The sequence below is a fragment of the Castor canadensis genome, chromosome 1, assembly GCF_047511655.1.
Source record: "Castor canadensis chromosome 1, mCasCan1.hap1v2, whole genome shotgun sequence".
In the NCBI taxonomy this organism is placed as follows: Eukaryota; Metazoa; Chordata; class Mammalia; order Rodentia; family Castoridae; genus Castor; species Castor canadensis.
This window is the reverse complement of record NC_133386.1, coordinates 32,264,898-32,278,263: the sequence shown is the minus strand read 5'-3', so window position 1 is coordinate 32,278,263 and position 13,366 is coordinate 32,264,898. Positions and strand designations below refer to the sequence as shown.

The window sequence follows — 13,366 nt, the reverse complement described above, 5'->3', positions numbered from 1 at the left end:
GTGTCCTAAGGTGAAAAGGCTTTTATTTATTATTACTATTTTTAAAAACGAATTGTCTTTTCTTCCATTTTATTCCCTTCAGCACCTATTCTGCAATAACCAGTAGCTGATTTCCATTTAATTTCTAGATATACAACTATGGTTAAATATTCCAGACTTTGTTCCAATTTGCCTTTATTCTTCTGAAGCAAAGCAAACAAGACATGTCATGACCCAGACGTCCGCGATCCGGTTCTTGTGTTCTCGGCTTTCCCAGGCCTCGTGCAGCGCTTTGCACACTTCGGCGCGGCCCCGACGGAGCTCGGGGCGAATCCGGGTCCCGGGGCGCGGGCTCGGCCCCTTCCGGCCCCTTCCGGCTCGTTCCCAGGCATGCAGCGGGCGCGAGTGCTTCTGCGGCTCGGGGGGCTCCGAGCCCCCAAAGGCCTGGCCGCCGCCGCCCGCGCCGGGCCCCGCCTCCGCCCCGGCCCGGGCCTCCGCCTCCGCCGGGCTCCGCGGCTCGGGTCGCTGCGCAAGGCCGCCGCCGCCGCGACCCCGGAGCGCCCCGACGCGGGTGAGAGCGCGCGCGGGCCGGGAACCGCGGGAGCGCGCGGGGAGCCGGGCCGGGGGCCGCGGGAGCGCGCGGGGAGCCTGGCTGCGCGACCTTGTCGCCCGCTTTCACTTTTGCTTCCCGTGTCTGATCTGTGACCCCTGGTTCAAAGTCCTTGCCAGCACGTCCCTGCCGACCGTGTGGCGTGGTAAACACACTCAGAAAAGGCTCCATCTTATTTGATAAGGGACAGCCGACAGCATCCTGCTGCAAGTCGGGTCTTCTTCTAGGTTTGGGAACGAGCGCTTTAAAACTGGCGCCAAGTCTGTCCCCGCGCCCAGAATGAACTCCCAGCCTGGGTCGGTCAGCGTTTGCTGTGAGTTGAAGTCGGTGGGTGGAACGAGGTAGGGGGACTTGAGGTGAAAGGAACCAGCAAGAGTTAGAGAAAAGGTGCTTTTCTGCAGGACTTCTATATTCAAGTGGAGAGGAAGCGAGACTGATCGCCGGGTAGATGGGCGTCAGCTCGAGTGAACGTGTCTGCGATTGCCATGCGAATGTGGGCCCAGGGGTGCCTGTTGGAGTTGCATTTATAATACGATAGGGGTGTCATCCCGGCGGAAGGACAAGGGACCGCTCACTGCCTTAAGTGAGTGGCTTTGCATCTCAGGATGCTGTTAGTTCCTCTGGCATCTTTTCCTTAGTCATATAAACAAAGTTTCTTTTCTTTCCTTTGCAGATAGTTTTAGCTTATTTTGTCCATTTTTCTCCAGTAATGTGGGTTGGTTTTGTTCCCTTTTTATGATGAGAGAAAAGTATGAAAGTCAAGTGACTTGCGAATTGTCACCCAGCTCGCAACGCTTATCCAGACTTAAGATACTACTATCCAGAACTAGAGGGATGACATGGTCTCTTTCATTGACTCTCAGGGAATGTAGCTGCTTATTATACTAGTACAGCGATTAGAAGTGTTGCTTAATGAAGCTGTACCATATTGTCCAAATAGGAAACTTGTTTTATACAACACTGGGCAAAATGGCCCATCCTTTTTTTCTCTTGGCCTGTCTGTGATGAAGTCACTTGCTGAAGTGGACCTGTATTTTACTATTAGCATATATGTAAATGTATGGTTTTATGATATATTTTAAATTTATGCATTAATCTTTTTAAATAAAAGTCATATTGCTTCAGTTTAAAAACATTTAACTAAGAGCTGGTGGAATGGCTCAAGTGGTAAGATCGCTTGCCTAGCTAAGGCCCTCAATTCAAACTCCAGTATCACCAAAAAAAAACAAAAAAAAAAAAAAACAAACCAAAACCAAAAAAGAAAACCAGAAAATATCCCAAAAACCAAACCAAAAATACCATTTGATTCGCAGAGGTGGGAAACAGCCCAGCTCTGTCAGCATTTGAGGTAGTTAATGTCTTACACCCTTTCCCTGCAGAATTGTAAATCTTCAGAGCATATAGTTTTATATCTGCTCTCTATTCATTTCGCAGTGCTGGGGAATCACACCCAGGGCCTTCTGCATCCTAGACAAGCCCTCTGCCTCTGAGCTGGACCCCCTCCCTCCCAGCCTCCATGATCTTCATTTTCAAAAGTCAGTATTTGTTGTAAACTTTTTTTTCTGTTGTTACAGTCTTCGGAGCCATTATTTTTATTTGGCGTTGGAGTGAAGATGCTGTGTTTAACTATTCCGTATGGTTAGTCATGTAAATTATTCCCCTTTTTCTTTTTTTCCCCCTCTTCTTTTTTTGGGCTGTTGGACGTGGGGGGTATGTGCAAGTGCTCTACCACTTGAATAACACCCCAGTCTTTTTTACTTTAGTTATTTTTCAGATAGGGTCTCACACTTTTTTGCTCAGGCCAGTCAGTCTCAGACCTTGATCCACCTACCTATGCCTCCAGTGTAGCTGGGATTACAAGCATGGATGATCGATCACACCTTGCTCATTTTTTGAGATAAGTTCTCACTGAATTTCTTTGCCAAGGCTGGCCTTGAAGGTGGATCCCAAGTAGCTGAGATTATGGCCGTGAACGACTGGGCTCTTCCCATTGTTCCACTTTTTCTTTAAGCAGAGTTATGATGAGTCTATTTGAGTGTATAGTGTATAAATGCAGGTATCTATCAGAAGAACATTAGAACATTTTTGTGGTTTCTGGTGTATTGCCGCGTTGCTTTCTGTAAGGATTACCTCAGTTTACAGTGGTGCAATCAGTGTATGATGAGAGGCTCTGGGCATGGTTGGTGCTGAAAGGGGTGGGTCATGCCACACAGTGCTTGATCCAGACTCCAGCTCCCAAATCTTCTAGCTGCATCCTTGGGCTGTTAGCAATCTGCTGGTTGGTGGTGTAGCAGTACCTCTCGGGTAGCATAGCTGTGTGAATGAAATGTTACTCTCTGTAAAGTGCTTCCAGCTGAGCCTAGCATCAAGCACTTGCTTGAGGGGGAGCATGATTTCACCAGCTTCACTTCGTCGTTATGTCATTAATGCACTAGGCTCACTTTTATTTGGATTTGCACAAGAGATAAAACTTTGTTTTACTGCTAGACCACATTTAGGAAACACTCAGGTACTCCCAACAGGCCGGTGGAGTGGCTCACGCGGTAAAAGCACCTGCCTAGCAAGGGTGAGGCCCCGAGTTCAAACCCCAGTGCCACCAAAAAAACCCACAAAACCCAAAATGAAAATAAACAAAAAAATTACTCAAAAAATGAAATTTTAGTTCAAATGCTTCAAGGATTGGTTATTTTAAGACAATTTTGAGAAAGCAAAATATACCTTGTGTGAGAGAAATCAAGCGAGTACATGTGTGTGTATGTATACTTAGGATGGATGAATTTAATTCATATCTGCCCACCTTTGCCCAAACTCTAGAGCTCAGGGAACTGGAGGATGGGTTCCTAATGTGTTTAGTTTAAGAATCACGTTCTGTAAAATGACCAGCAGTTCTTTCAAGACTTACTTGTAAGCTGGGCATGTGGTGCACGCTAGGACTTGGGGGATGAGGTAGGAGTATTGCAAGTTCCAGGACAGCCTGAGCTATATAGTGAGATACACACACACACACACACACACAGAGAGAGAGAGAGAGAGAGAGAGAGAGAGAGAGAGAGAGAAAGAAGGGGTAGAACTCACTTGTAAGTAGAATTCTCTTTTTGGAGTTAATAAGGCTTGTCTACCAAAATTGCTTCAATTCTTCTGTAACAATAGAAGGTAGTTTGTATTTGAAGTTCTTGACTCTTATCTTTTTTTTTTTGTGGTTCTGGGATTTGAACTCAGGGCCTCATGCTTGTTAGGCAGGGCCTTTACCACTTGAGCCATGCCCCCAGCCCTCTTTTGTTTTAGTTAGTTTTTAGATAGGGTCTTGCATTTTTGCCCAGACTGCCCTGAACCACAGTCTTCCTATTTATGCTCTCCCAGTAACTGTTTTGACAGGCATGTACCATTACCCCAGCTATTGGTTGAGATGGGATCTTGCTAACTTTTTGCCTGGGCTGGCCTCAAAACCATAGTCCTCCCTATCTCTACCTCCTGAGTAGCTGGGATTATAGGTGTGAGCCAATGACTCCTGTTAATTTTGCTATAACATTACATACGAATTTAATATGCTTTTATTAACACGATGGAGAATGACATGGAGCAAGTGATATTACGCTCTTCTTTCTATTTTTATTTTATTTATTTACAAGCTTTTGTTTTTATGTCAGATGGGATAGTAATACCTTTGTTCATTACCCTGTGAAAATGAGAGCATCTGGGCTGCATTAAATCTCAGAGCCGTTCTTCGTGAGATGGCTGCATTGCAGGGTAGCCCAAGTGACGTATTAGCTACTCCCAAATGCATGCTTACCTTTATCCAGCCATTCAGTAACCATCAGTGGAGCATTACAGTGAGCTGAGCTCAGTGCCAGGCATGGAAGGATGAAGAGAGAACAAGACAGGCTACTGAAGAAGTGTATAACTGGGTGACCATGTTACTTAGTCCCCCTTCGCTTTCCACAGTGTTTCTGATGTGCAGTCACTGCTGTCACCTTTGTCACTGTGTGATTCTGATTTTCCCGTTGGTGTAGCCAGAGTGATCCACATGGCACTTGGTAACTGCTGATTTACTGAGTTCAAGATAAAGTGAAAGCTAAACTATTTCAAGAGTTTTTTCATTTAAAAATGACTTAATTCATCATTCCATTTAATTCCCCTTGCCTTCAAAATGTGTTAGTAGAGCCCAGGAGTTAGTTTCTTCTCCTCACATATTGAACAGCTTCCTGTATGTAGCTGTTCCTTAACTTAAGATGAGGTTATGTCCCACCAAACCCATGGCAACTGACAAATACCCTAAGTCACCTACTGCCGAGTGTCCTGGCTTAGCAGCACAGTACACTGTAGTGTTGGCTGTTTCCTTGAAAGGTCACAGCTGAAGGGAGCTGTGGCTCACTGCAGCTGCCCAGTGTCACAGGAGTGGATTCTCCCACCTGGAAAAGAGATAAAAATTCATTTTTTTTCCTTTTGAGTTAGGGTCTCATTATGTAGCCTAGGTTGGCCTTGAACTCAAGATCTTCCTGCTTTCACCTCCTGAGTGCTAGGATTACAGATGTGTGCATCACCACTTGAAGCCGAAATTCAAAATTTGAATACAGTTTTTACCAAGTGAGCATTGCTTTTGTATCATCTTGAAGTTGAAAATTTGAGTCAGGGACTGTCTCTATTTCCAAGTGGCACATGGACTTAGGAGCTAGCACTGAGATACCAGTGTTAAACAGGCCAGTCTCCTATCACTCATTACCCAGATTGAGAATAAAATAAGGAAAACAACAATTGGGTTTACTTCTTCTCATTCTGATTTTCATGTAGCCTTGTTTATGTTTAATTGTACAAATGCCTTTTTTCTTTTTGTTTTTGGAGATAGCATCTCACTTTGTAGCCAAGGCTGGCCGCCTCAAACTCAGGTCCTCTCGCCTCAGCCTCCTGAGTGCTGGGATTACAGTCATGAACCACTCATGCCTGGCTTAAAAGTACTCTCTTGTGGCTAGCTTTTCAAGTGTAAGCTACGTGGTCATGGTCAGAGATGGTCCTTATGTGCAGCTGTCTGTGCCCAGGAATTCAAGATAAACTCCACTGTGTCTTTAGTGTAAGCATGAAAATAGAAAAGCAGTGTTTAATTTGTTCTTACATTTTTTTCAAATATTTGTGAGTTCTTGAGTAGATAAAACTAATATTTGTTGAAAACCTATGTGCCAGGCAAACTCTCAAAGTTTGAACTCTGTAGTAGCATTATTAAGAATGTATGATTATAATTTTGTTTGGTATTGAACTTGACTGAAAAAATTTTCTTTGTTGTTTTTTTCTCTTACCCAAAAAACAGGTGTATTTGTGTGGGTGAATAATGGTAGAAATGTCTCAAATTGCAATAAAAATTTACATATTTTGGTGTACATGTTAACTGCAACCTGTCATGGTAACTATTATGTTATACATTGTAAGCCACATTCTTTATGGAATGTGTTTTGCAGGTATTATATTTGAAAATAGAATTTATAACAGAATAAAATAAATGCTTTCTTTAATATGTTGAGTGGTAAACTAGTCTTTAGTAAATACATGGAGTGAAAATTATAGTTCATTCCTACTCCAAATAACATTTCTGTCTGTCAATAAAGGCATAGAGATTAGTGCTATGGGCAGAGCACCAGCTGACAAACTTAGCAGTTAACTTTATCAACTTAAGTAGACACCCTCTTTCCCTTAACCTCCACCCAAGATATGTGATCGCTCCACCCATAACAAGAAAGCAAACAAAGACCAAATGCGAAATGTGACTTTAATTTAGTACAGGACCATGGGAGACCTGATACAGAAACTCTAAGATCATTTGCTTCTTATAATTGAATTTCCAAAAATGCATGTTTTTGTTGTTGTTTTTTGAGACAGAGTCTCCCCATGTTGTCCAGGCTGGCCTTGAACTTGAGATTTTCCTGCCTCCCCAGTGCTGGAATTATAGTATGTACCACCATGCTTGGCTCCAGAAATGCATATTTAGAGCTATGTATTTTAAAATGAATTTCTAAATGTTAACTATAATAGTGGAGGGAAATAATTTAAATGTCTTTGTGGAAGAAAAAAAATAAAGGTCAGAACTCGTACAAATGAGAACACCTACATAATATTTTAAAAAATAATTATGAAAACACTGATTATATCTTGGTGGCTTGTTTTCAAAGGGTATGAAAAAATTAGTTTTAGAGTTAAGAAAAAATAGCTATAAAAGATGTTGAGGGTTATTGATTGTCTTCATCTAACTCTGAGTTGTGCTTTAAAAAATGATTAAAGTTTTAGGCTTATTGTTTAACATAAAAATGCTCTTGTCAAAATGTGGACCATATTAATAATGTTTATGGAAATAGTTTTCCAGTACATTTGAGGACAAGTAGAACCTCTCTTAATAGATGTTAATATATATTGAATTCAGTTAGCCGAACTGTTTTGGTGTAGGATAAGAGTTTAAAAAATATCGAGTTAAATAATGCATTTTTTTCTTTTTGTGATATGCTAAAGGAGAAATAAATTCCAGTGAATGTGAAAATATGTCAGAAAAAGAGGAAATGTCGGAGGAGTTTGAAGCCAATCCTGTGGATTCTCTGATAAACATGCCACTTGCTACTATAGATATTAAAGATGATGTTGGAAGTAAGTACTTTGTTAAATTAACATATTTAGAAGTGGTGAACAGTAAATGTACTTATATTTTTTTTCTTACTAAATTATTTCACTTCAAATTCTCGTCATGTTTTTGAGTTTTGTTGTTAGTAGTTGTCTGTCTCTGTTGGTATTGTGTTGTGAAAATGATCACAAATAATATTAAGATATGTCTCACAAAAGTTGGGGCCAGATTGTTCTGTGGTTGATAAGTTAGTTCTGAAGATAATGGGCTTGTATTTTGGTTAGATGTAAGGAAAGAGGAAGACTTGCACTATAAGAAATCCTGTATCTTCTTGTTTCCCATTCCATTATCTAAGGGTGAAGAAGTGTGAAGTTCTGCTCAGCCAGGGCACGTGCTTCCCATCTGACTGTCACAGCTGTTAGTGACCTTCATGGGAAGAATTTGCATTCTTGTTAAGTAGAAGAAGATACCCTTTGGGAAAGAGAGGCAAGCATAACAAGGATTTGGTCTGGGGGCATGGCACAAGGGGTAGAACATCGGCCTAGCAAGAGTTAGTCCTCTGAGTTCAAACCCCAGAACCACAAAAAAAAAAAAAAAGAGATTTAATGTTTTCCTTTATTTATTTATTTATTTATTGAGACAGGGTCTTGCGATGTAGCCCAATCTTGAACCTATGATCCTCTTGCTTCAGCCTCCAGAGTATTGGGATTGCAGGCATGCACCACCAGCCTGCTAATTCCCTACTTCTTGAGCAAATAAAATAAGTATATTTAAAATATTCAGTTACCTCTTACTGATTTCATTACTGTTTTATTTGTTATAAAATAAAGAGGGCTCCTCATGAATATCAGGCCCCATAGGCTCACAGTAGGCATCACCAGCATACTTCTTCCTTCTGAGCTTTGTCCAGTCTCTGTCCACTTGGAGCACTTATAAATTAGTCTAGAACAAGTGATGAAACCTGTTCACCATTCCAGCAACGATACTTCTGATTTTTCATGTCCCACACTTAGTATATATGATCAGACAGCTTCTACTGGGGATAGAGTACAAGATAGTATTCTTTATCCACTGTATTCATATGTCTACTGGTGAGAAGACCAATGATCCCTGGGACCAGAAAAAAGAAAGTGGGGTATGCTTTGTGGCCTGCATTCACTCCTGCTTTGAAAAAGACAGCTGCTTCTGCAGAGGATGGGCATTGGGAAGGATGGCCAGGCCTTCATGCAGACACAGTATTTCCTCTGTAGGACTGGATATAGTTCTTACCAAAAAAAAAACGAAGATGTCATCCATGTCTGACAGGGACTCAGGCCAGCCCACGGAAGTCCCTTTTTAACTATATTGTATTAGACCACTCCTTGATAGTTTAGGCTTTATAAGATCAAAGTTTTGTGGATTAGTCTAGACTCCAAGCCACTAAGTATAAGACTCCAAGCCACTTTTGTGGGAAGATGGATTTCAGATTTTAAGCTCCAATTTATGCATGGGTAGTATGGTATAATAGGAGAAATAGAAAACTTGTATTTTTTTTTTTTTTGGCAGTACTGGGGTTTGAACTCAGGGCTTAATGCTTGCTAGGCAGATGCTCTCCCACTTAAGCCACTCCACTAGTCCTTCTTGTGTTGGGTATTTAAGAGGTAGGATCTTAAGAACTGTTTGCCTGGGGCTTCTGATCTCTGCCTCTTGAGTTGCTATGAATACAGGGGTGAGCCACCGGCACTGGCTGTGTTATAAGTTTTGATTGATACTCTACTTGTGTGACTTTGGACACTAAAGCTGTGTGAGCTGGGCTTCTATAACTGTAAAATGTGAATTATATTCATTTTTGCTTATTTCACAGTGTTGCTGTACAGATCAAAAGAGGAAATGGGTGCACAAAAGACGTTAAAAGTGTATGATGATGTACAAATGTGACTTTTACAAAGCCTCTGAACATATTCCTTAGTTATTTGGGGTGTAGTATGCCCTCATTTTTGTAACAACTTTTTTGGCTGGGCACTAGTGGCTCATGTCTGTAACCTCGGCTACTTGGAGGGCTGAGATTCGGAGGATTGTGGTTTGAGGCCAGGCCTGGCAAGTAGTTCATGAGACCCCATCTCCAAAATAATCAGAGCAAAATGGGCTGGAAGTGTAGCCCAAGTGGTATAGTACCTGCTATGCAAGCATGAAGTCATGAGTACAAATGTGTCTCACCAGAAAAAAAAAAATATATATATATATAGTAAAACAACTTTTTTTGGATAACACCATGGAACGAATAGTAAAATTCTCTGAAAAGCAGAAACTATGTGCTAATTTTTGTGAAGTGAGATTTTTACAGAAATGTACAAGAACTAGGAGTTTTGTTATCAGCCTTTAAACCTTTAAAACAGACACAGTAGTTGTATTTATGGGCACACTGTTACCATTAGGTGGCATGTGGTCTTGTCAGCTGAAGAGGAGCTTTACATTTTTTTGGCAGTACTGGGGTTTGAACTCAGGGTCTCATGCTTGCTGGGCAGGTGCTCTACCACTTGAGCCACTCCATCAACCCAGCTTTACATTTTTTGGTTGGTTTTATTTAAAATGATATTGTTTCACTCAAAATATATAGAACATTAAATATATTTGAATATTATACCTAAAGGCTGTAACATCAGATACATTAGAATTATATATTAGGATGTAAAGATATATGAGAAGTAAACCATCCAAATGTACAAATGTACAAAAGAACACCTTTGAGAAATGGTGAGGAAACCGTCCAACCTGTGTCTTGCTTTTGGCTCCATTGGTTGCACATGGTCCAGGAGAAAATCCAGCATTCGTGAGGGGTGGATCTGGCCCTGGATGGGTCTCTTCTCTTTATAAGGGAAGTGCATTGTGGCCCAATTGGTTAGAAACCCAGTAAACCATCCAGACAGGGTGTTGCCATACCCTGCCTCTGCAAGTCCAATGGGAGACTGAACTGGAGAGTCATTTTATGTTCGTGGGTGTAGCTTTGTCCCTTTCCCATGGTGGGATCCTGGGAGAGCTTTAGTACAATTGACTCTAGTCACTTTGGAGAGTCACAGTTCTTCACCATCAAACCATATTTAAGTCAAGATTCAAGAAAATATTTGACTATTCTTTTTTAGTTATATGCCTTTCCTAAATTTGAAATTCTCCTGTGTTGAAATCATTAATCCTTATTTTTCCTTACCCAGAATTCTAATTTGTAATTATTAAAGAATTTTGAGATATAGGAAATTATCATTTTGTTGCTTATTAATTTGTTAATATATTGTCATTAATTTTAAAACATACTGTCTTAAAATTTTAAAATATCAGCTAAAAGTATCTGAATTTTTTTCTAAAAAGTGCTATATCAAAGGTTGAATTTTAGTACATACCTGATATAGTGATTATTCTGAGTCCACTTAAGAAAAAGATAAATTATGTCCGGTGTCCTTTATATAACTAACTGGGGAGGCATGCATCAGTTAACAGCAGGACCTGTTCTGAGAATTGCTTATTAGTAAGTTTTGTCCTTATGTGAACATCACAGAATATCTTCACAAACTGAGATGGCTGTGATATCACTAGGTGATAGAATCCTATGGGGCTATCATTTGGTCCATCATTGACCAAAATGTCATCACGTGTCATGCAATGAAAGCTTAAGGCAAAAATATTTATCCCAACAATACAAGTGTGGGTGTGTTTTCTGTGGATTGAACTCAGGGCCTTTTGAATGCTAGGCAAGTGCTGTACCACTGAGCTATATCCAAGCTTGGAGTTTATTTCTTAGGCACCTCACTATGCACCTCTTTTTTCTGTTTTGCTTCTCTTTCCTTTTGCTGTCTTCTTTGCTGCCTATCCCTTAGTTCTAGAGCTTAGTGTCTAGAGTGCTGGGATTACAGACATTAACCACCATGCCCAGCTCAGTGTTTAGGTTTTAATTACCATTTCCCCCCCACCCCCGCCCCGGGATCCCCAGTGAGATCTCTATGCTGGGATGAGGCTATGCTTGCACTGATTGGAGCCATGCCCCCAGTCATCGCCATAGAACTTGACCCATAAAAGTGCTAAAATACCTGTTGCTTGACCGAATGGCAGTTTCTAGTCTTCTGTTTCCAGACTGGATTTGAGCTCCAAATCTGGACACTTAACTCATTAGACATGAGCAAGGGTGTTAGCTAAGTAAGAGGAAGGGATGGGGGAGAGATGGAGTAGAAGGATTATTCCAGGAAGAGGAGAGCAAGCCCCGCTGGCTCTGTTTCCAGAGTTCTCAGTTCATTCCATTTTCCATCTCTGCTGACATATACCTTCTCACCTGGACTCTGTCATAGTCTCCTGACTCTCATTTTGTCCCCCTCTCCCCATTCACTATTTAGCAGAAGGCTAAATAGTGACAAAATCTAACCCCATGGCTCCCTTGTGGACAGCCCTCCCATTGGTTTGAAGGCCCTCCTCTCACATTTTGTGCTTCAGAACAGAGTTGATTATAGGCTCCTGAAGACCCAGGAAGACTCTCCCCTTGGTGCTTTTGCTCTGGGAACGGTCAGGTTGACTGGACCGCCCTTCTCCTGTCTTACAGACATTGCTCTGGTGTCACTGCCTCTGAAACCCTTTCCTAATGTGTCCAGTTGGCACTACCTCCTCCCTGCTTCTGTGCTAGCAAAGGTGGTCCTCATAATCTCAAGGCTTCCTGACTTCCCCAGTCAGGAAGTCCAGGCAGGCCAGCCATCCGGGTCTCCCTGCAAAGTCTGGCACTCGTGGTTTTATTTTATTTATTTAAATTTTAAAGACAGGGTCTCACAGTGTTTCTCAGGCTGGCCTTGAACTCATGATCTCCTGCCTTAGTCTACAAGTACTAGGATTATAGGTGTGCACAACATGCCTGGCACCTTTTCTTGGTTAAAAATATAAGATGACAAGGCTGTGTCCTAGCTGCTTAGATCATAGGGATCAGGATGATTGTGGTTTGAGGCCAGCCTGGGCAAAAAGTTGGCAAGACTTCATTTCAACAAACAAGCTGGGCATAGTGGTGCAGCCTGTAACCATACCCAGGAGGTATAGATAGGAGGATCACAGTCTAAGGCTAGTCCCAGGCAAAAATGTGAGACCCTACTAGAAGTAAACTAAAGCAGAGGGTCTGGAGGCATGGCTCATGTGGTGAATGCCTGCCTAGCAAGTGCAAGGCCTTGAGTCCAAACCCCAGTATTGCCAACCCCCCCCAAACAACAACAACAACAAAACCAAGATGATGAATAAAAATAAAACAAATGTAATAGACACACTAGTTATTGGGTTTAAAGCTTTATTATTGAGTTTAAAACTTTAAAAAATCTTACAAATTGTGAGCCACAGTACCTTTTAAATAGTAAAAGTATTGGGAAAGATGCAAATATATAAAGTTTAGGAAATGGTAGATTAAGCTATATTAGTGCCTCTGATTACATATTATGCAATCATTTATTGTTAAAAATAAATACTATTTCTGAAAACAGTATTTTACCATAGGGTGCATTATATATATGCATACACGTATGTGTGTGGGGTGTGTGTGTGTGTGTGTGTGTGTGTGTGTGTGTGTATGATGCAGAATGAAAACAAATGGGGCTAAAATTGTGCGTGCTATGTGTTTACAATTCTATAAATATTTTTGTGATCTATTGCCAAATTCTTAGTGATTGTGCTAAGGGAGAAGGCTTGTGACCCTTTTCTTGTTCCTTTTTCTCATTCTCAAATTTTACAGTGTTCATTATTGTTTATATGAGAAAATACAATTAAATTTTTAAGTGTGGATAAAAACTTGCTTTTAGGATGAAGTAATTCATCTTTGCACTTTCCATCAAGGGACCACATGGTCACACTATGGTGGGTACAGTGAGTGCTGTGAGGCAGATTTCGGGTTCAAGGTTTACTCCTATACTTTCTTATTATGTACTTTTTCCAGGCTTCATATCATTAGCTGTAATATTTGCATAATAATGACAGCAACCTTACCAGATTGTGGGAAAGATTCAATTCCTCTAGATATGTTACCCCCTTAAGAGTTTGTAGCATATACCTAGGCTCACTAACTTTTCATTAATTTAATTTTACCAAAATTTTGCCTAAATATATATTTGTAAACATTTTCCCCTTAAGAACAATATGTTGGGCTGCAGGTGTGGCTCAAGAGGTAAAGTGCCTGCCTCGCAAGCAGGAAGCCT

The 13,366-nt window shown here is 41.1% G+C and overlaps 1 protein-coding gene across 10 annotated transcripts in view; it reads left to right on the top strand.

Annotated features, from left to right (window-relative positions):
• The first annotated feature begins 447 nt into the window (after nt 1-447).
• Nucleotides 448-13,366, top strand: part of Akap7 (A-kinase anchoring protein 7) — a 258,173-nt gene continuing 245,254 nt past the window's right edge. For 4 of the 10 annotated variants that reach the window (XM_074074590.1, XM_074074579.1, XM_074074582.1 and 1 more), the window contains exons 1-2: nt 448-550; nt 7,079-7,210. In XM_074074590.1, coding sequence (XP_073930691.1) covers nt 7,108-7,210 — 103 coding nt within the window. In that variant the 5' untranslated portion in view covers nt 448-550; nt 7,079-7,107. Of the gene's footprint in view, nt 551-666; nt 931-953; nt 1,173-6,033; nt 6,524-7,078; nt 7,211-13,366 lie in introns of those variants that run through there. The other 6 variants (XM_020186871.2, XM_074074605.1, XM_074074608.1 and 3 more) reach the window with 5 other exon arrangements.